The sequence below is a fragment of the Crotalus tigris genome, unplaced genomic scaffold (assembly GCF_016545835.1).
Source record: "Crotalus tigris isolate CLP2741 ecotype Arizona unplaced genomic scaffold, ASM1654583v1 scf7180000020992.475769, whole genome shotgun sequence".
NCBI lineage: Eukaryota > Metazoa > Chordata > Lepidosauria > Squamata > Viperidae > Crotalus > Crotalus tigris.
In genome coordinates, this window is record NW_024098302.1 from 118,140 (window position 1) to 141,215 (window position 23,076).

The window sequence follows — 23,076 nt, forward strand, 5'->3', positions numbered from 1 at the left end:
GGACAAGATATCTTTTCGTTTACTGCTTGATTTCTGCAGTCACGACATAAGCCTAAGATTGAAAATCAGGCTTGTCAGATGCGATATTTTTTCTATCCTGCTCTATGGAGTAGAGACTTGGTCTCTGACAGAAGGCCACCTGAAGAGACTAGAAGCATTTGAAATGTGGATTTACAGGCAGCTGTTACGTATAAACTGGGTTGACAAGATCAGAAATGAGGAGGTGGTCAGCCGCCTGGAAAAGCCAAGGGAAATCATCAAAACAATTAAAAAACGAAAATTAGAATATTTCGGACATGTAATGCGACACCCAGAAAAATACGGCATACTTCATTTAATCCTCCAGGGAAAGATGGAAGGCAAACAAGGTCCAGGCAGAAGAAGAACATCGTGGCTTCAAAATCTAAGGGACTGGTTTGGACAAAACTCAGCAGCACTTTTTCATGCGGCTACTGATAAAAACAAGATCGCCAACATGATCGCCAATGTCCGATAATGAATATGGCACAAGAAGAATAAGAAAGTTTGATTATAAGACTGAGTTAGCCTTTTGGTTAAGCTGGAAGGTCCACTAAATTAACATATGTTTATGGGGAAAAAAGACAATACAATCTTTATTAAAAAAAAAAAAACAAGTGAAAAAAAATGGCATGATTATTTAACATAGAGAACTTTATTCATCCCAACCCCAATAAAGGCATCTTTACATTCACATTGTCTTTTCAAGACTTCAAAGGGGCCTGCAGTAGCTTTGGGAGCAAAACACAAATTCAAGAATTTCCTGCTTTTTGGATTTCACCCTGGTAAATTGTGCAGCCTCTTTTCACACCCTCACGTGAATCCCCACCAGGAATAAAAGGAATTTTTTTTTCAGACTGTACTGCCTGCCCAGATTTATTTCCAGCAAATAAAAGGGGAATGACTTCTCTAAAGAGGGGTGACAATTACTCAGAACAGACTAGAATCAGACTGCAAGCTTTTATTTTAATATATATGTGCATGGGGAGAAAAAAAAAAAGAGAAACGTGGATTACAGCTAGCAGGCTCTGACTAGAAAGATGGAGAAAGGCAAAGGCCAGCTGGGAGCTTTCTCTCTAAATCAGTGTTCCTCAAGATTAGTGACTTTTAAGATGGGTGGACTTCGGTTCCCAGGATTCCCCAGTCAACACGCTGGCAAAGGAATTCTGGGAATTGAAGTCCACCCATATTCAAAGAGGCAAGGGTGAGTTAACACTGCTCTAAATCGCTGGCAGGAATAGTAGAAAGTGAGAGGAGTTGATGGATTGAGAATCCGAGTTTGGACAGATTATGACCAGATTATGGAGACCTAGCTGAGGGTTCGGCAGCGCCTCAAACTACGGAGCTCGCCAACAACTACAGGATGAAGAACAAACGTTCCTCAAAGTTCTAGCTGGCTTTTCTTCTTCAAAGAGGCTCTTCTACAGAGGAACATTTTCCCAGATCCACATCTTCATTTTGAGAACCACGTGATCCCAGCTCTGCCAGCTTGTAGAAAGACATTGAAAATCTGGTTCTTCCCTCACATACTGAGCACGAGGGCCCTTGAGCTGACAGGATGCACCGATAGGCTTCCGGTGAACTTTGCTCCTGGTGCTACAGAAGTTTCGATTTGTTTCGTTCTGTCATGCTTTTTTTTCCCCTAGATTTTTTATTTTTTTGGTCGTGTGTGTTATTGTTTTTTTTTAACACTGTGAGCCACTCAGAGTCACTTTGGGAAAGGGAGGCGATCGTATCCATTGAACAAAACAAACCAGCGTTTCTGAACCTCGCCAACTTTTAAGAGGTGTGGACTTCAACTCCCAGCATTCTCCAGCCGACCATGAGAATTCTGGGAGTTGAAGTCCATACCTCTTAAAGTCGTCGAGGTTCAGAAACATTGAAATAGACCAAACAACCAAGGAAAAACTGTAAAGGTAAAATGGCTACTGGGGTGGGGTGGAGTCTCATTCCCTGTATCATCTTGGAAGTCACTAGTCTGCTCAGATTAACATGAGTGAATTTGGATCACTCAGAACAGAAGCCTTCAAACTTGACCCTTTTATGACTTGTGGACTTCAACTCCCAGAATTCCTCAGCCAGTCATAAAAGGGCCAAGTTTGAAGACCCCTGACTCAGATTGATGCTGGATTGTTTCTGTTCTCCATGGAACAGCTTCCCTCTTCTCTTCTGGCAGCTGTTCTTCGTGGAATTATACGCTAGTGGAATATACCGTCTCTTAGTTATATTTAAGATTTTCTACGCTGTTCTATAGAAACATTTCAGCCTTCCAAATAGACGATTAGATTTAAGCTTTGGCATATAAGACGTCTTCCCTCCCATTTTCATAGATGAAATATCCCAAATGACAAAGCTATCAGCCAATTGTCCCGGAACTGTGTTGACGGCATCCTGCAACTCAAAAAGAAGTGAGGTGGAAACAGACTGACATCTAATCAAGATTCATGCGATCTCTCCCTCCCTCTCTTGTGCATTATGAATTCCCCCCCCCAAAAAAATTTATGAAACGCTGGAGGATTCTTCTACGTGGTGCATCCTAGAATAACATTTCGCCAAGGTCTGAGTATTTCCTGGGATTCCCAACGTGCTTCCTGAGAACCATAGAGATCTGGAGGATAATCAAGTCCCCCTTTTTGACTTGTTTTCCCGCAGTACCAATTTTCTACGCGCCCGTCTTTTTCCTCACCAACTGCTATGTTGATCCTCCGTACATGTGAACGGTGCTGTGTTTAAGAAGGTAAGACTTCCGGGTGAACTTCTTCCCACACTCCAAGCATTCGTGAGGTCTCTCCCCCGTGTGGATGCCCTCGTGACGTTTAAGGTTCGACCTACGACTGAATCTCCGCCCGCAATTCAAACAGCTGTAGGTTTTTTCTCCCGGGTGGTTTTTCTTTTGTTTAGTGAAGTTTGATTTATGGTAGAAACTCCTCGCGATAATGCTGGAGGCGCTGTACTTCTTAACGATGGGCATTTTGGACTGGCCGAGCTCCCGGTAACTTCCTCGGCAAGGCACCGCACTGTCGCCCATCTCCCTGGGAAGGTATTTCTGAGGCCAAATTAGTCTCTCTTGGCTTTGGGAAAGGTGTTCCTGCTCGCCGAACCGAGCCCCTGGCTCTTCTGCTCTCCCGCCGAGCACCTCGTGCGACGCTTCGGGCTCAGAATTCTCCAAGGCATATTTCTCCATTTTGTCAACGCTTCTACTCCCTTCACCTACCGAGAAATGAAAAACAAAAAATCCAAAATAAAAAACTTAAGGCAGTGATGGCGAACTTTTTAGAGACCGGGTGCCCAAAACCCGCCCCCTCCCCCCGCTCCGTCTCCCGTTCTGCCTGTTCCGCCCCTGCCCGCCCCCGGCCCTGCCCGCCCACAGGACCACGCACCGCCTCCATGGCCCGCGGCAGATCGCCCAGGTAGCCCTGCAGTGCCATGGCAGCCACGCCCTCCGGGCCATGCACACTATGAGGCACGAGGGCGGAGTCTTGTCCTTGCTGCCTGGCTATGTCTTTGGCTGCGCTGCTCCGTGCAGGCTGCGTCCGGGGGTGACTCTCCTCCAGGGGGGCTGCAGGGGAGGTGGGGCTGGGGCAACAGCGTGCGCGCCCACAGAGAGGGCTCCGAGTGCTGCCTCTGGCACGCGTGCCATAGGTTCGCCACCACTGACTTAAGGAAAAGGTTTTGGAGCTGTTTGGCAGGGATGGTGAAGGGAAGGGAGCCAAAGAAAGAAAGGGACGGAGTTTAAAAAAAAAACCACACCCAAAGGAATTGCACTGCCACTGGCTTTAACCCAGTGGTTCTCAACCTTTTTAATGCCGCGACCCCCAACCGGTCGTAAGTCGAGGACTACTCAACCGGTCGTAAGTCGAGGACTACTCAACTGGTGCAGCACCGTTTGCAGAATGGGACTTTTGGCGGGCTCAGCAGGGCAGAGACAGCCTGGACAATTCCTATTGGCTTTTGAAAGCCAATAGAATTAGACTCTATTCAAGAGAGTCTATTCTATTGGCTTTCAAAAGCCAATAGAATAAAAGGGAGTAGCACAGCTAAGGAAAAGGGGGAAAAAATGGCGGACTGCGTTGTTTGGCGACCCCCGTGAAATGGTCGTTCGACCCCAAATGGGGTCCCGACCCACAGGTTGAGAACCACTTCTTTAACCCATCCATTTGCATCACTCACCGGTATCTCCAGCGTTCCCCTCATCATTAGCCTCCCTGAACAGTTGTCCCTTCCCACAGTCCTCTGCAGCATCCCTCACTTCCTTGAGCATCTGGAAACAGGAGGAAAACATCTGTTTCAACCGGACGGAAGAGAGATGGGGAAGAGGGGTGTTGCATGGCGATGTCCGGTCACGGTCGGGTAGTTGGGAAAGCCTTGGGACTAGGAATGGGAGAGACCTAGTTCTTTTTTGGTCCAGCCACAGGAATTAACTAGATAGGGTCGGACCCTCTCTCCTGTAGGGAGTCAGGAAGGAGTCACGAAGATAGGCAGGGATTGTTCCCTAGGCCAGGGGTAGGCCATCTTGGCTCTTTTAGGACTCGTGGACTTCAACTCCCAGAATTCCTGAGCCAGCATGGCTCAGCTTGGAAACCTCTCCCTTTCCCCTCAGCATGGCTGGCTCAGGAATTCTGGAAGTTGAAGTCCACAAGTCACAAAAGAGCCAAGATGGCCTACACCTGCCCTAGGCTATATAAATAACACTTAGAATAGCCCTTAGACCAGGGGTAGGCAACCTTGGCTCTTTTATGACTCGTGGACTTCAACTCCCAGAATTCCTGAGCCAGCATGGCTCAGCTTGGAAACCTCTCCCTTTCCCCTCAGCATGGCTGGCTCAGGAATTCTGGGAGTTGAAGTCCACAGTCACAAAAGAGCCAAGATGGCCTACACCTGCCCTAGGCTATATAAATAACACTTAGAATAGCCCTTAGACCAGGGGTAGGCAACCTTGGCTCTTTTATGACTCGTGGACTTCAACTCCCAGAATTCCTGAGCCAGCATGGCTCAGGGAAACCTCTCTTTCCCCTCAGCATGGCTGGCTCAGCCCTCATCCCCTTGCCCTCCCTGTCTCAGAGTGGCTGGCTCTTTTATGACTCGTGGACTTCAACTCCCAGAATTCCTAAGCCAGCATGGCTCAGCTTGGAAACCTCTCCCTTTCCCCTCAGCATGGCTGGCTCAGGAATTCTGGGAGTTGAAGTCCACAAGTCACAAAAGAGCCAAGATGGCCTACACCTGCCCTAGGCTATATAAATAACACTTAGAATAGCCCTTAGACCAGGGGTAGGCAACCTTGGCTCTTTTATGACTCGTGGACTTCAACTCCCAGAATTCCTGAGCCAGCATGGCTCAGCCTGGAAACCTCTCCCTTTCCCCTCAGCATGGCTGGCTCAGGAATTCTGGGAGTTGAAGTCCACAAGTCACAAAAGAGCCAAGATGGCCTACACCTGCCCTAGGCTATATAAATAACACTTAGAATAGCCCTTAGACCAGGGGTAGGCAACCTTGGCTCTTTTATGACTCGTGGACTTCAACTCCCAGAATTCCTGAGCCAGCCATGGCTCAGCCTGGAAACCTCTCCCTTTCCCCTCAGCAGGGCTGGCTCAGGAATTCTGGGAGTTGAAGTCCACGCGTCATAAAAGAGCTGAGGTGGCCTACCCCTGCCCTAGGCAAAGGGGGCTGAAGTATTTTGTTTAAATCCAGAACAAGATAACACATTCAGAAGCAACTCAGATACATTCCTCCCTAATTCACTGAATTCAGAGGAGGAGGAGGAAGAGGAGGAGGATGTAGCTAGGTGGCTATTGTCAAGACTTTTGCCTACATTTTCTCCCTGGCTCACAGCTTGACCAAAAAAAAAAGGGAAGAGATTGTGGAATGGAATGCAAAGTTGGGGGGGACAGTATCTAGGCAACCAAGGCGTCTTAGGAAGTTTGCAAGGATCGAGTGTGGCTAACTGTTTTCTCATAACAAAATGAACAGAAGCCATTGGTGAACCTATTGGGCTGTGGGTGGATCAGAGGGAAATGGGGAAATAACTATGCCAGGGTTTCCGCGGAGAAAACCAGAGCTGGTTTTGTTTCTTCTGGGCCAATGTAGATTTCCAGTAAAGTATTATCCTTTTTGGTAAAACCATGTCCCCGGAGTTTCTTTTTTCTGGAAAGGCCAACTGGACAGTTGACAGTATTTTCTATATTGAGACTACGATGTTTTCCCTGAGGATCTGCAATGAGAGACAGCAGGAAGAAAAGACACACCCAGGGTAGCAGTACAGGTTGTCCTTGACTTATACTACCATTCTTTTAGGAACCCTGAAAAAAGGTAACGTGACATTGTTTACACTTACAACAACTGCAGCATCCTCGTAGCCATGTGATCGACATTCAGATGCTTGGGAACTGGTTCACATTTAGGACGGGTGCAAGGTCTCCGGAGCCACGTGATTTACCTTTTGCGCCCTTCTAACCAGCGAAGTCCAAGGGCAGGCAACCTTGGCTCTTTTATGACTCATGGACTTCAACTCCCAGAATTCCTGAGCCAGCTAGGCTGAGGGGAAAGGGAGAGGTTTCCATACCTGAGCCATGCTGGCTCAGGGATTCTGGGAGTTGAAGTCCACACGTCATAAAAGAGCCAAGGCTGCCTACCCCTGTCCAAGGGGGAAGCCAGATTTAGTTAACAACCAGGTTACTAACTTAACTACTGTGAGAAGAAAGGTCGTAAAAGGAGGCAAAACTCACTGAACAGCCGTCTCACTTAGCAGTGGAAGTTTTTTGACTCAACTGTGAACATAAGGCGAGGACCACCGGCATAATAAAACTGATAAGAGACCCTTATCAGCCCACCAAAAGACTTGGGGGGTGGTAAGCTTCTCCAAAGGGACCCTCCTCCCAGCCCATACACCAGGGGTGTCAAACTCAATTTCACAGAGGGCCGCATCAGCATTGCGGTTGCCCTGGGGGGGGGGGGTGGCCAGAGTGGGTGCAGCCTACTGGGTGGGCATGGATGGAGTGGGTGTGGCCTACTGGGTGGGCGTGTCCAGTTCTACATCATTCACGTCAAGGGTGCCTGTGGGGGGCCTGGGCAGGAGTGGGACAGATCTGAGGGTCTCTGGCAGAAAGGGGTGGGACCGGGGCAAGTGTCAGCCACCACAAAATTGTACATTGGCTCCCGGCCGGCCAGGGCCAGGGCCAAGGCAGCAGGGGCCGTTCCCTCACTGTTTCCAGGATGGCTTTGTGGGCCACATGAAACCACTTCGCGGGCCGCATCCGGCCTCTGGGCCTTGTGTTTGACATGTCTGCCCTAGAAAGTAAAGGCGAGAGGAGGAAAATACACTTTGAGACTAGCAAGATTCAGTTTACTGGAACTATGCAAAAAAAAAAAAGGTGGCGCTAATAAACATGGCTTGTTGTATAGACTAACGTGAAGGGCTGACCTACCCTGAAAGCATGTTGGGTAATTTTAAATTCTGGATTCAGCATTCTGCCAGATTGTGAATTCTTTTGAGGACACAGCTATCAGTCCCAAAGGTTGATTCACATCTCCTGCTTCACAAACCTTGGTCGATCTGCAAAGGAAGGGCGCCAAAGCCGTGTGTGTGTGTGTGTGTGTGTGTGTGTGTGTGTGTGTGTGTGTGTGTGTCCGTCCAACTGTACCTCGACTTACCTCTTGGTGCTGAGCTTCCTGTTGCATTTGCAAGAAATCCTCAGCCAGGGACACCGCCTGAATGCAGGTCTCCGGGCTATTTCCACGGACCCAGCTCTGGATCTCGGGAGGCAGGATGGCCAAAAATTGCTCCAGGATCAGCAACTCCAGGATCTGCTCCTTGGAATGGTGCCCCACTTTCAGCCACTGATGGCAAAGTGCCTGCAGCCGGCTATAGGCCCCCCGGGGTCCCTCGACTTCCTGGTAGCAGAAGCGGCGGAAGTGCTGGCGCAGCTTCTCACGGCACAGGGCATCCCTGTGCAAGATGGCTGCCTTCACTTTCCCATAATCCTCTCTCTCGGAGCTTTCCAGATTGCAATAAGCTTGCTCGGCTTCTCCTCGGAGGGCGGGCAGCAGCCGGGATGCCCACTCCTCCTTGGGCCACTGGCAGGCCTCGGCCACCTGCTCGAAGGAGGCCAGGAAGGCCTTGGCGTCGTCCCAGGGGGAGGGCTCCTCCTGAATCAGGGACACAACCCCCCAGGGCTGCTGGGATTCAGACATCTTCAAGAATTCCTGCCACTGGGCTTCCCACTGCTGAGAGAGCAGGTCTGGCTCCTGTTTTACCAGTTGCTCCGCTCCTTCAAGCCCTCTGCAGCTCTTCCTGTCTCCTCCGAACTGCTCGCCTGGTTTGGAAGCCACTCGCCCCAAATCCTGCCTCTTGAACCCTGGCTGCATCCACTTCTCCAAAGCGGTTTGCAACTGCAGACTGAATCCCGTCCGGGGCACTTCTCCGTCGGCCATCGGCTTTGTGGCAACGTATATCCGGAATCTCTCCACTGAGACAAGACAAGACAATCCCTGAGAGGGGAAACTGCACAGTTGATGGCCAAATGCCTCTCTGGCGTTCTGCAGGGGGAACAAGAGAGAGTGCCTCAGTTTCCCAACAGACAGACAGACGCTTCTAACAGCCCCCTTATTCTGAAGTCGCCCTTCCATCCTTCCCAAAGGAGAGAAACAGGTGGCCAGAGTGAGATTAGCTCAGGGATAGACAACCTCGGCTCTTTTATGACTCACGGACTTCAACTCCCAGAATTCCTGAGTCAGCATAGCCCATGAGTCATAAAAGAGCCGAGGTTACCTACCCCTGGCACTAGTCCAGTGGTTCTCAACCTGTGGGTCGGGACCCCATTTGGGGTCAAACGACCATTTCACGGGGGTCGCCAAACAACGCAGTCCGCCATTTTTTCCCCTTTTTCCTTAGCTGTGCTACTCCCTTTTATTCTATTGGCTTTTGAAAGCCAATAGAATAGACTCTCTTGAATAGAGTCTAATTCTATTGGCTTTCAAAAGCCAATAGGAATTGTCCAGGCTGTCTCTGCCCTGCTGAGCCCGCCAAAAGTCCCATTCTGCAAACGGTGCTGCACCAGTTGAGTAGTCCTCGACTTACGACCGGTTGAGTAGTCCTCGACTTACGACCGGTTGGGGGGGGTCGCAGCAGTAAAAAGGTTGAGAACCACTGCACTAGTCAGAAGCTGCCATACCTAAAGATGAAGCAGGCACGTAAGCAAGACAGGGAAGAAAAGCCAGGAATCTCCTCTAAAAGATCCCTTCAGGATGGGAGGTAAGAAGGAACCAAGTCGTTAAGGAAACAAGGGGGGGGGAAGTCACCTGAGCAGGACAAAAGACGTTGTACCTCAGTACAAGGAAACCCCCCTCCCTCCCCCAAAATCCCATCAACCTTGTAAATCAGGGGTCTTCAAACTTGGCCCTTTTATGACTTAATAATAATAGTAGTAAAGTTGGAAGGGACCTTGGAGGTCATCTAGTCCAACCCCCTGCTCAGGCAGAAAACCCTACACCATTTCGGACAAATGGCTGTCCAGTCTCTTCTTAAAAACTCCCAGTGTTGGACTTGTGGACTTCAACTCCCAGAATTCCTCAGCCAGCCCAGGACAAGGCAAAGGCCACCCTCCAGAAGCCTTCCAAGTTGGCAGAGAAGCAGGCCAGTCGTAGGCACCACGCTCTGGAGAAGTCCACCAGAGCGCAGAAACAGACAAGGAATGAGAGGGATCAACTGGTGGCCCCGGAATTCGATCTCCCTCTGGGACCTTCCACCCCGGCTCAAGGCGTGTGGTCCTTGGCGGACAACTCCATCACCCCGTCAGCTCAGCACACATCCACCAGCCCACCGACATTTGCTTCAGGTTCAGCCCCTGAGGCTACCTTCGCTCCAATGGCTGCCGGTCTCAAGGGGCCAGAACTTGGAGATACCGTATATGCTGGCGTACAAGGCAACCCGGCGTATAAAACAACCCCCATCTTTGTCGCCGAGCCGCATTCCTAGAACGTCGTCTTATACGCCGGAAACTACCAGTATTTCCGGCGTATAAGACGACTCGGCGTATAAGACGACCCCCGTCTTTGGCGCCGATTTTAGCGCTTCCGGAAGTTGCCTTATACGCCGGCATATACGGTATATCTTTTCCGATGGCCACCTTGAGGCCCTGCTCTCCAAAGTTGTGGACCGGGCACTCGTGGAACATTCTTACCACCCGCCCGCGCCGGAGGCCTCTACATCAGCCATTTCTCCTTCCGCCCCTCCAGCAGGGATTCCCCTGTATCAGGAACCCGCGTCTCCCGCCCGTTCCTCAATTAGTGGCTATTCATCTCCCACGGGAGGTGACCAGCCGGAATTCAATTGGTCAGAGGAGGAAGAGCTTCCCCCGGACCCCTCTCCATCTGGAGGCCTTTTTAACCCGGCTCTGTTTCTCCCCTTGCTTCGCAAGGCCACTACTATGGCTAACATAGGGTCCGATCAGTTCCCTCAGCCACAAGCCACATCTGAGGCTTGTGGCTGAGGGAAAACCCGGTTTTCTTTGAAACCGTGACAGCCCAACACCACGTTCCCTGCCCCTCCATATTCCTCACAGGGATCAAGAAGCAATGGGTTTCCCCATCTTCCTTCCCCTCCATTGGCGGAACGGACAAAAGGATATTTAGCACCTCCACAGATCTAACTGAGGCGCTGGAGGTGTTCTATCCCAACCTATAGCCGTCCTTGTTAAAGGCACAAAGACCAAACCCCTGTTGATAAAATAGGCTGGAGACTTTAAAACAAAACAAACCCCTTTTAATATGCGTGACAAACCTGCCAAATAGTCCAAAACACAAACAGCAAAACGCAATCCACATGAAGGAACTAGTCCACAGAAAACACGATGCAACAGAAGAGTAGTCACAAGCAAGATGAACAGACCAGGATCCCAAGAAGTACTTTGCAAATGGTTGCCTTCAGCAACCAGCACCGCCCACACCTCCTCTTTTTATACAGCAGTCCCAAGGCGTTGCCTCTCAGTGCCTTCTCCTTTTACTCTGGAGTTGCCGTATTGACTGCTGCTGATTTACTCTCGCTAATTGACGTGTGCGTGCATCAATTAGCATGTCCATCAGGTGTGAGTCCTCCAAGTCTGACTCATTCTCCTCACACAGCTGAGCTTCATCAGGAACACGACTGGAGGGCCCAGGCTCTGCATCAAACCGTGAATCCTGTAATTCATCGGAGCCTCCCTTTGCCCCTGATGGCCCTTCAAATGCCTCCTCCACCTCCTCCTCAGATCCCTCAGACTCAGCTGTTGGGAGCATAGGCTGGCACCGAATCACAACAATAGGGTCCGATCAGTTCCCTCAGCCACAAGCCACATCCGAGGTGAGTCCGAACCCAGTTTTCTTCGAAACCGTGACAGCCCAACACCATGTTCCCTGCCCCTCCATATTCCTCACAGGGATCAAGAAGCAATGGGTTTCCCCATCTTCCTTCCCCTCTATTGGCGGAACGGACAAAAGGATATTTAGCACCTCCACAGATCTAACTGAGGCGCTGGAGGTACCAAAGGTAGACGAACCCTGGACCCCTCTGGTGTCCCAGACAGCGGTCTCCGGGGACATGGCTGAGGCACTTAAGGCAGAGGACAGGAAATGGGACCTAGCCTTCCGTAAGACCCATCAATCGGCCGCGTGGGCAATTAAAACAGCCACAGGCTGGCTGAGGAATTCTGGGAGTTGAAGTCCACAAGTCTTAAAGTTGCCAAGTTGGAAGGCCCCTGTTGTAAATCAACAAGGGAAGAGCAGCTCCCATCTTGCCAATCAACACAGCAAAGCACACATTTTTTGGGGGGGGGATAAAAGGGGTCCCGAAGCCTGTCGACACATGCTGGTAGTCCTCAACTTACAACAACAACCGAGCCCCAAATTTCTGTTCCTACAAGCGAGTGAGTTTTGCCCCACTTTACGATCTTTTGCCACAGTGGTTAAGTGAATCACTGCAGTTGTTAAGCAAATCTGGCTTCCTTCGTTGACTTGATTGTTGAAAGACGCTGGGAAGGTTACAAAGGGTGATCATATGATCCCGGGACAGTGCAACCGTCATAAATACATGCCAGTTGCCAAGGACCCGAAGTTTGATCATGCGATCATGGGACTGTTGCAACGGTCATAAGCGTGAAAACTGGTCATAAGTCACTACAGTGCCCTTGTAACTTTGAATGGTCACTAAATGAATGGTTGCAAGTTGAGTCCAACCTATATAGGCAGTTGTTGACTTATGACCGTTCATTCAGCAAGCATTCCAAGTTACATTGGGACTGAACAAGTGGTACTTACGACCATCCTTGGGAGTTTCAAGTTTTGCAGTATCCCATGGTCACATAATCACAATTTTGGATGTTTCCTGGCTGGTTTCCCACAAGCAAAGAACAGGCAAGCCGGCAGGAAGTCACAATCATGTGAAGTCCTCCCTCCCACATGCTCCTAGCTTAGGGGTCTTCAAATTTGGCCCTTTTATGACTTGTGGACTTCAACTCCCAGAATTTGGCATGCCTGGATGAGGAATTCTGGGAGTTGAAGTCCACAAGTCATAAAAGGGCCAAGTTTGAAGACCCCTGTCCTAGCTTAACAATAACAACTGGGACTGCCAGAACTGCTGTTGCTAAGTAGTGCAGTCATGTGATTTTTGTATCATTTAGCAACAGCAATTCCTGAACCAATTGCTCTGGTATGCCCTATATAGCTGGGCTTTTAAAAAAAAAAAATACAACATTGAAAGGGGCAAAAAGTAGGAATTGAACCCAGAGCTCCATTAGGGGACTCCCAGAGGATGAGAAACAGCAGCTACCCTTCAGGGAACGTGATCAGTATTTAAACTGGATGGAGACAAATTCTGAACTGATAGTACAGGGGTAGGCAACCTTGGCCCTTTTATGACTCGTGGACTTCAACTCCCAGAATTCCTGAGCCAGCCATGCTGAGGGGAAAGGGAAAGGTTTCCAAGCTTAGCCATGCTGGCTCAGGAATTCTGGGAGTTGAAGTCCACGAGTCATAAAAGAGCCAAGGTTGCCTAGCCCTGCCCTACACCATTTCAGAGATGTGACTGTCTAGGACAGGGTTCTTCAAACTTGGCCCTTTTATGACTCGTGGACTTCAACTCCCAGAATTCCTGGGCCAGCCTTGGCTCAGCTTGGAAACCTCTCCCTTTCCCCAGCATGGCTGGTTCAGGAATTCTGGGAATTGAAGTCCACAAGTCATAAAAGAGCCAAGGTGGCCTACCCCTGTGATAATAGGAAAATATTTCTCTCCCCAATTTGCGCTGAGAAAGCTAGTGTTTCTACAGCTCCGAGGTGCAGTTATTCAGATGTAAAAAATAGGAACTTTGTTGTAACAACTCACCAGCATGGGTCAAGGCTGAACAACTGTACAGGTAGTCCTCAACTTACAACAGTTTGTTTAGTAACTGTTCAAAGTTACAACGGCACTGAAAAAAGTGACTTATGACCATTTTTCACACTACTGCAGCATCTCCAAGGTAACATGATCAAATTTCAGACTCCTGGAAACTGACTCATATTTATGTAGGTTTGCAATATCCTGGGGTCCTGTGATCGCATTTTGCAACCTTCTCACAAGCAAAGTCAATGAAGGAAGCCAGATCCACTTTAAAGTCTTACTAGCTTAACATCTGCAGCAATTCACTTAACAACTGTGGCAAGAAAGGTCGTAAAACAGGGCAAAAACCTCACTTAACAAATGAGCAACAGAAATGTGACAACAGCAGCAAGACCTATTTGCACCAAAATGGAAAAATGGAGGAGGAAATAATTAAAACAAATACTAGACTGCGCAGAAATGGACAGACTCGCTCTGAGAGTGAACGGAAAAGAAGACACAGCACATTTTCAACTGTGGGACTTATTTTACCAATGGTTGGAGAAACGAGCAAGGGATTAGGGATTTAATTTGTACTAGTGAACGATGAACTCAAGACGACACACCGTTGAACTGTATTTTTAAAAAAACCAATAAAAACTTAAAAAAAAACATTTTGGGCTCATTTGCAGTCGTTAACGAGAGGACTACCTGTCTCCGCACAACACCTTGACCTTGGCAAGTCTTTGGGGGCTTTGCATCTCAGGCCAACCCCTTTGGATACGATTATGGTTCAAGATATATATTGTATATATATATACATTGCTTACTGGTGTACACCGCTTAGAGAGTGCTTGCACTTAAAGCGGTATATAAGTCTCATAAATAAATAAATAAAGATACTGGCTTGACCCCAAACATAGGAGTTTAACTATGTTTCTTCAGAAGCTCAAGGGGGCAGAGAAAGCACCCCAGCCTCTAACCCCCCCCCCCAAAGAGAAGGACTGGCACAGAGAACCCCAATAAACTACCATGGCTAAGAGGGGGGGCTAGAATTGGGTCTCCCCATTCCTTCCCCATCCTGGCTCTGGGGCTGAGAGGGAGGGGCCGGCCCAAAGGGCCCCCAGTAGCTTCCATGGCTGAAGGGGGGGGGAACCAGACCCCTGCCCCCCAAAAAAACTAAGACGTGAAATGTTAGGGGTGGCAACTCCGCGACGCAAACCTCCTCCGCCTCTGGGCTGCTTAGGAAGTCCATCTTTTCCTGGGTTTGCTTTTAGGACTATCCGGGGAGTCGATCCCATTGAAATCAATGGGGCTTAGCCTTACACCCCGTTGCAAAAGCCCTTAAAAACCCTCCGATCGGCCACTCACCAGGATTCCCGCGGGAGAAACCCCCGAAAAAAATGAGGACGCCTCCCCCACCAGGAAGTAGAGCTCGCCGCAAGGCAAGGAGCATTAAATAAATACAGCCGCTTCCGTGGGAGGGTTGCTGGGCAGGAAGGGGCGAGGCTGGAAGGGCCAACTAGCAGTTGCATCTGCGATGCACTTCTCTCCATTGGGCTGCTTTTTAAGAGCTCCTTTTTGTGTGTGTGGGTGGGTGTGGGTGTGTGAGTATGGGTATTATGTTTGTAAAGCTTCCCCCTCACCAGAACAGGGTCCCCGTGTGAAAAGGTGGGTTTTGTTTTATTGTTTTGCGCCCCCTCCCTCAGGCCGCCCTTTGCAAAAAGGAAAAAGAAAACAAAAGAAGGAAAAAAAGCCTCCGGGGAAGGTGCCTATGTGCCTCGCAAAGGCTCCTGGGAAACGTAGTCTTTCACAAGCGAGAAAGACCCTAAACTAAAGATGGTCTCCGAGGCTCTTTTTCTATTTTTACCAATAGTTTCAAAAAATAGGAAGGCAGTGTAACAAAGAATACTATCTCAACCGTACTGACGCAACGAAGCAATCATAGATTTGTGATTATATAAATCTATATAATCTATGTATAATCTATAAGTTTATAATTATATAAACTAAGATGTAAGAAGGGGAGAGACATTACAAGGGAATTATCTATACCAGGGGTCTTCAAACTTGGCCCGTTTATGACTTGTGGACTTCAACTCCCAGAATTCCTCAGCCAGGTACGCTGGCTGAGGAATTCTGGGAGTTGAAGTCCACAAGTCATAAAAGGGCCAAGTTTGAAGACCCCTGATCCATACAGTGTAGAATTAGTTCTGCCCTTTTCCAAATTATTTAACTAGACCCGGGGTGGGAAACATGGCCCTTTTCTGTCTTGTGGACTTTGAGGGAAGTTAGCTCACAGAAGGAAATATTAAAAGGGCAGAAAAATATATTTTTCCTCCAAAGGATTTTTTTTTTAAAACCAAACCTGGCTCCAAGTCTATCTCTCTGCCCCAAGCAAGAGCTAACCCCATACAAGTGCAGATGTAAAACCATCAGAAAGTTGAAGCCAGAGTACTCAAGAAGACAAAGAGAAAATCTGCATGCCCCACCCAAACTCTAGGAGTCATTAGCCCCATCACCTGGGAAGCAGGCTATGATAATAGGATTAAACCACAGATATCAAGGCCTAGACCAGGGGTAGGCAACCCAAAACACTTAAAGAGCCACTTGGACCCGTTTCCCACCAAAAACAAAACACTGGGAGCCGCAAAACCATTTTGATATCTAAAATGAAGATAACACTGCATATATCCTTTTTTACCTTTATTATAGGTGTGTGTGTGTTTGTGTGTGTGTGTTTGTGTGTGTGTGTATGTATGTGTGTGTGTGTGTATATATATATATATGTATATGTATATATATACATACACACACACACACACACACACACACACAGGTAAAAAAAGGATATATGCAGTGTTATCTTCATTTTAGATGTCAAAAGGGTCTCTCTCTCTCTCTCCCTCTCTATTTGCCCTTGGTCTGCCACTCCTCTTCCCCCGCTCTCTTTCTTTCTCTCTCTCTCTTTCCTCTCTCTCTCTCTCTCCCTCTCTCTCTTTCTCTCTCTCTCTCTTTCTCCCCCCCCTCTCCTATCTGCTGCTCACCTGACAAGCTTCAGGCTGTTCTCCAACAATCTCAGGGGTAGGCAACCTCGTCTCTTTTATGACTCATGGACTTCAACTCCCAGAATTCCTGAGTCAGCCTAGCTGGGCTAGCTAGCTCTCTCCTGCCCTTCCTGCTTCCTGCAGAGACGCAGCAAAGGGAAGAGCTCCGTCCAGTAAGCTTTTCAGCTCCTCGGAGAACACTGTGAGTGTACTCTCTTTTTTTTATACACACACACACACACACACACACACACACACAAAAAGAGAGAGAGAGAGAGAAGCAGGGAAGTGCAATTCCTCTCTCTGTCTCTGTCTCTCTCTGCAAAGGCAGAGGAGGCTGGGAGCCGCAGGGGAAGGCTCAAAGAGCCGCATGCGGCTCCGGAGCCGCAGGTTGCCGACCTGTGGCCTAGACAAACACTCAGAAATAGCCTCAAGGTTCATGCCAAAGGAACAGGAAACTATTCCAATATCTCAGGGGCTGCCATAAAGAAGAGGGAATTAAGCTATTTTCCAAAGCACCTGAAGGCAGGACAAGAAGCAACGGGTGGAAACTAATCAAGGAGAGAAGCAAACTAGAACTAAGGAGAAACTTCCTGACAGTGAGAACAATTAATCAGTGGAACAGCTTGCCTCCAGAAGCAGTAAATGCTCCAACACTGGAAGTATTTAAGAAGAGACTGGACAGCCATTTGTCCGAAATGGTGTAGGGTTTCCTGCCCGAGCAGGGGGTTGGACTAGATGACCTCCAAGGTCCCTTCCAACTTTACTACTATTACTATTACTATTCCAAACAAGGCTAGAGGGGATATAAAAGCCTACTGCCCATGTGCTCAACTCCTCTGTCCTCTCCTCTGCTTTTTCTTGCAAGGACCATCTTTCTGCTTCTTCAATAAACTGTAACCTTCTTCCCAAAGTAATCGCCATGTTGCTTATTTATTCCCGGCTTGGATGAACCAGGATGAAGACTTACTTCTGACAACTTCAACTTCTAGAATTCCTGAGCCAGCCATGGTGGCTCAGGAATTCTGGGAGTTAAAAGTCCACAAATCATAAAGGGGCCCCAGCTCCGAACTGGACCAATGTTTCTCAAACTTGGCAACTTCAAAATGTTTGGCTGGGGAATTCTGGGAGTTGAAGTCCAGATATCTTAAAAGTTGCCAAAGCTGAGAAACACTGTTTTATCTAGGTTACGTGACTAGCACCCACAACTTCGGAAGCCGAGCCATTCTGCTGATTGTCTTCACCGTTAGGAAATTTCTCCTTAGTTCTAGGCCAGTGATGGCGAACCTTTTAGAGACCGAGTACCCAAAAACTAAGCCCGCCCCCGCCCCACCCCCTGCCCCGCCCCCACCCCACCCCCATTCCCCACCCCGCTTGCCCGTAGGGCCACTCACCGCCTCCAGGGCCCACTGCAGATCGCCCAGGCAGCCTAGCAGTACTATGGCAGCCACACCTGCCTGCACCCTGCAGCAACAACTGCATGATGGGGTGTGAGGGCAGACTCTTGTCTACTCTGCCTGCCTGCCATGTCCTTAGCTGTGGTGCTCCATGTGGGCCACGCTCAGGGGCGACTCTCCTTTTGGGGGGCTGCTGGAGACGAGGGGGTCGTGGAGGGAGGCAAGGCTGGGGCAACAGTCTGTGTGCCCACAGAGAGGGCTCCAAGTGCCGCCTCTGGCACCCGTGCCATAGGTTCGCCACCACTGTTCTAGGCTCTCTCCCTGGTTAGTTTCCATCCATAGCTTCTTGTCTTGCCTTCGGTTGCTTCGGAGAATAGGTTGTTCCCCTCCTCTCTGTGACAGCCCCTCAAATATTGGAACGCTGCTATCATGTCACTCCTAGTCCTTCTTTTCACATGCTGACTTCGATATAGGCATCTGGTACTATCTGCTATGAGGGAAAAAATGAGACACCACATTGGAGACCCTCTCATAACCACCTCCCAAGCATCAATATGTAAATCAGAGGGTTGGAATTATGACATCACAATGCATATTTGATCATCCTTACCCTCCCTGGACACCTGAAGTGTTTAGCCCAGGGTTGTCAACTCTTAAATAATCTCCCTGTCAAGCTAATGAAGACCCTCTTGCATTAGAACTGCCACGCTGCTTCTATCTCAGGGGTCTTCAAACTTGGCCCTTTTATGACTTGTGGACTTCAACTCCCAGAATTCCTCAGCCAGCCTGAGCTAGCTAGCCTACAGTTATGAGGGGGGAGAGAAAACGTTTGGAATGCACAGGTGGCTTCTATTTGTGTGAAGAGAAGAACGAGGGGGGACATGATAGCCGTGTTTCAATATCTCAGGGGCTGCCACAAAGAAGAGGGAGTCAAGCTATTTTCCAAGGCGCCTGAAGGCAGGACAAGAAGCAACCGGCGGAAACTAATCAAAGAGAGAAGCAACCTAGAACTAAGGAGAAACTTCCTGACAGAACAATTAACCAGTGGAACAACCTGCCTCCAGAAGCAGTGAATGCTCCAACACTGGAAGTTTTTAAGAAGAGACTGGACAGCCAGTCCGAAATGGTATAGGATTTCCTGCCTGGGCAGGTGGTTGGACTAGAAGACCTCCAATGTCCCTTCCAACTCCATTGTTGTTGTTGTTGTTGTTGTTGTTAGCGTGAGAGCCGATGTCACTGAAGAGATGTTTTGGCGAACAGAGACTTTCTTCTTGTAATAACGTCCGAAGATCAATTGGACAATGTGACCTGAACTGTCAGAGAGGGGAGGGAAGGTTTTACTCTTTTAATTATAATTTTAATTCCTGCCATATTGATAGAGCTGGTTTTCTTTCTACTGTCTATTCCGGTATGTTATGCCAAATAAAGTTTTACATTAAGAGATTGCAATGTCTCTCTCTGGTGTGTTTACTTCATTGGGCTCTTCAACTGGAATCTTGACACTCCATCTCTTCCTCTCTCCGAAAGAAGCCATGATCTATTATTGGATTATCCTTTCAGAGATATTTTCTTACCAGTTTCCTCAATGTCTTCAAAAATGACAGAGCTTCTAAGGCAGTGTTTCTCAACCTTGACAAATTTAAGGCATGTGGACTTCAACTCCCAGAATTCCACAGTCAGCAATGCTGGCTGTGGAATTCTGGGAGTTGAAGTCCACATGCCTTAAATTTGTCAAGGTTGAGAAACACTGTTCTAAGGTCTTCATTGGAAAAGCTGGGATATAGGCACAGATGCAGGAATTGGGTATGTCTAGTTTAATGAAGAGAAGGACAAGGGGGGACATGATAGCAGTGTTCCAATATCTCAAGGGCTGCCACAATAAGAGGGAGTCAAGCTATTCTCCAAAGCGCCTGAAGGCAGAAAAAAGCAATGGATGGAAACTAATCAAAGAGAGAAGCAACCTAAAAATAAGGAGAAATTTCCTCATAGAACAATTAATCAGTGGAAAGGCTAGCCTTCACAAGTTGTGTTGACCCGGAATCAGGGGGAAAAGCATAGAAAGCATAAATTGTGAATATGTGCAGATGGCCCCGCTGTCTCTGGATACTGACAGAGTCATGGATGCAGAGTCATAGAAGGTCAGCATGGAAAACACCAAATGTCCCAGGTCACCCGAGAATGTGCAGTGTCTTTAGGGAAACACCCAAAAAGGAACATTTTAAATATTTCTGCTTTCTTCTGCCAAGTCTGGTGAAGTCTTTCTGGGTGGATTGCTTATGTAACCAACAAGTATAAAGATTTCCTGTCATGTGATTAAATGTGATTTAAAATTTTAATTATTGGGTCAAAAAGGCTTGAGAGATTTGGACTGATTTGGCAATCTAATTGAGTAAATGAAAGCAGTAAGATAATAAGTGGTGTAATAATATGTTTGTCTTAGATACGATAGTTAATTTGATTGAGATTTAAATTTTACTTAACAGGTCGAAATGATTTTTTTGTTGTTTTTTTTACTCTGTTTATATAGAAAACTATTTTGTAATAGCAGAAGAATTAGAGAGAGCTATGATAAGAGAAGAAAGGGTATTAATTAATGATTTATTAAATTAAGAGATGGAATATATGTGAAAGTATTAGAATGTTATTCTTGGAATATTATGAGCGTTGTAGAAGGGATACCCAAAGTTTTATTAATATGTTTGTTTAATATTAATTGGAATATGTTAATTGAAATTAGTGGAGCTTAAAAGCAGGAGTGATTTATATAGATGTAATAGGGATGATTCTGTGGATTGATTGAATTTTAAGAAGAAATAGATTAAGCTAAATTTGTTATATCGTATGAGGGAAATAGAAGGGGGAATTGTTAAGGTATTAATTTTAGTTATATATACATGACTTGTTTTGCTATGATTGATTACCCTTTCACATGGTGTTTTCCTGAGCACTTTGATGTAAAAATTAAAAAAAAAAACCAATAAAATGTGTATATAAAAAAAGATTTCCTGTCATTTGGGGCTTCTCTCTTTTAGAGAGGCCCGTCTTTGTTCAGCTGAATAAAAACGTAAAGCTTAAAAGGCAACTTCTGCTTTCCTGCATTTCCTTACTAAGCAACACCCCGGATCTAGTCAACAGTTGTGGGTGCTTCATCACTAGAGGCTTGTAAGAAAAGACTGGATAGCCACGTATCTGGAATGGTACACGGACTCCTGCTTGAGCAGGGGTTGGACTAGAAGACCTCCAAGGTCCCTTCCAACTCTGCTCTTGTGTTACCGTATCCATCTTAAAAATAACCCATTTGGAACTGTAGGCCATTCAAACATCAGCAAAGGAAATGTTTTATGACATTTTGTATTATTTATAGTTATTGATATGCCGCCTGTATTATTTTTACAAATAAGGTGGGCAACATATCCAATACATCTAACTTCTATTCTCCCCACAACCACCACCCTGTGAGGTGGGCCGGGCTAAGAGAGATCGGCCCAAAATCACCCAGTAGGCTTTCCTGGCTAAGATGGGACTTGAACTCATGGTCTCCCGCTTTCTTGTCTTGTGCCTTAACCACTAGACCAGGGGTCTTCAAATGTGGCCCTTTTATAACTGGTGGACTTCAACTCCCAGAATTCCTCAGCCATCTGGCTGAGGAATTCTGGGAGTTGAAGTGCAGTCATAAAAGGGCCACATTTGAGAACCCCTGCACTAGACCAACCTGACTATGTCATAAACTGCTTTATTATAATGTCTATGTCATAGAATGTTTTATAAATTTTGCAAAATCTCAATCCCACAGGGTGTTGTGTGTCCCACGTCTGGCTGCGTTCTGAAAGTTAGCCCATCTGAGGTGCCTCGATTCAAAAAGTTTTACCTGTGGCGCACCTTCGCCCAGGTAAAAGTTACAGGAAATGGGACTTTTATTGTACATGTGTGCGTATTAAGAAAAACGAAATCATCTTAAAAAGCTGGGATCTTGAAATCTCATAAGATTTCTCATGAATCTGAAGAGCACTGTGGATTTTACAAAAAGCCGGCATAGCCACACTCCACTATCAAGGATGCCACTGTAGCAGTGGTCAACACTATGAAGTATCTGGGGGTGCAGATCATAACAATCTGAATTGGTCTCTCCACACTTCACCCTTAGTGAAGCGTGCAAAACAGCGTCTGCATTTCCTGCGTCGGATGAGGAGAGCACGTCTTTCTCCTTCTGTCCTGTCCACTTTTTACAGAGGCACATTTGAACAAACTGCATCGCTGTCTGGTTTGGTGGCCACAGTGCCTCAGATAGAAAGTCCATAGAGTGGTAAGGACAGCCGGGAAGATCATAGGAAGCTCGCTCCCTGGGATTCAGGACGCTGCCTATAAGCGCTATGTGCTTAGAGCTTGAAGCATTGTTCGAGACTCCACACACCCACTTCACGGTCTGTTCCTGTTGCTCCCCTCTGGGAGGAGGTTTTGAAGTATTTCTAGTAGGACTACCCAATTCTGTAATAGCTTTGCTCCCTATGCCATCCGTCTGGTAAACTTGCAAGGTTCATTTTTCTTGCCATCACATCTATACATAATCCGAACTAGACTGTGTTATAATAATAATAATAAAGTTGGAAGGGACCTTGGAGGTCATCTAGTCCAGGGCTTTTCAACCAGTGGTACGGGTATCACCTGTGGTACATTGGCACCTGGCAGGTGGCACGCGAACATCCTAGAAAAGTGGTAGCAGGGGAGGGGAATGAGCTGAACCGATGGCAGCACCGCACAAGTTTGAGCGAGAGATGGCTGGAGCTGCAGGGCTGTCAGGGCTGAGCGGAAGCGCCAGGATCAGCGCCAGGCTCCAGCTGGAACTCGACGCTGATCCTGGTTGCTTCTGCTGAGCCTAAAAGAAGCGCCGATCAGCTGGAATGTTGCAGCATCTCCAGGGTCTCGTGATTTACATTCAGATGCTTGGCAACTGATTCATATTTATGATGGTCACAGTGTCCCAGGGTCATGTGAAGTAACCAAAATCTGCTCCAACCACCCAGCAGACAGGGGGAATAAAAAACAAACACCCCCCCACCCCCCGCTGCCAATCCTCAACAGAAATGCTCACAACAATGGAAACCTCAGACAAGTGAAAGAGTGCCGCTGGGTGGGCAGGCAGGTATCTTGCTCAGCTGTGGCTTGGGGGGGGGGGCACTTTTTTCAGTGCCATTGTAACTTCGAACACTCACTAAGTGAGCTGTTGTAAGTTGAGAACTATCTGTACTTTATCACTTTTTTCCGGTTTTTTTTTGGGGGGGTCAACATATTTT

General features: G+C 47.7%; 1 protein-coding gene across 1 annotated transcript; it reads right to left on the bottom strand.

Moving 5' to 3' along the window:
• Positions 1 to 646: 646 nt before the first annotated feature.
• On the bottom strand, positions 647 to 14,849 carry LOC120319923 (zinc finger and SCAN domain-containing protein 16-like). The gene is made up of 4 exons (XM_039369287.1): positions 14,713 to 14,849; positions 7,666 to 8,550; positions 4,189 to 4,279; positions 647 to 3,228 (listed from the first exon to the last, which is right to left on the bottom strand). The coding sequence occupies exons 2-4, from the start codon at positions 8,443 to 8,445 to the stop codon at positions 2,711 to 2,713; spliced, it is 1,389 nt and encodes a 462-aa protein (XP_039225221.1). The 5' UTR covers positions 8,446 to 8,550; positions 14,713 to 14,849; the 3' UTR covers positions 647 to 2,710.
• Positions 14,850 to 23,076: the final 8,227 nt, after the last annotated feature.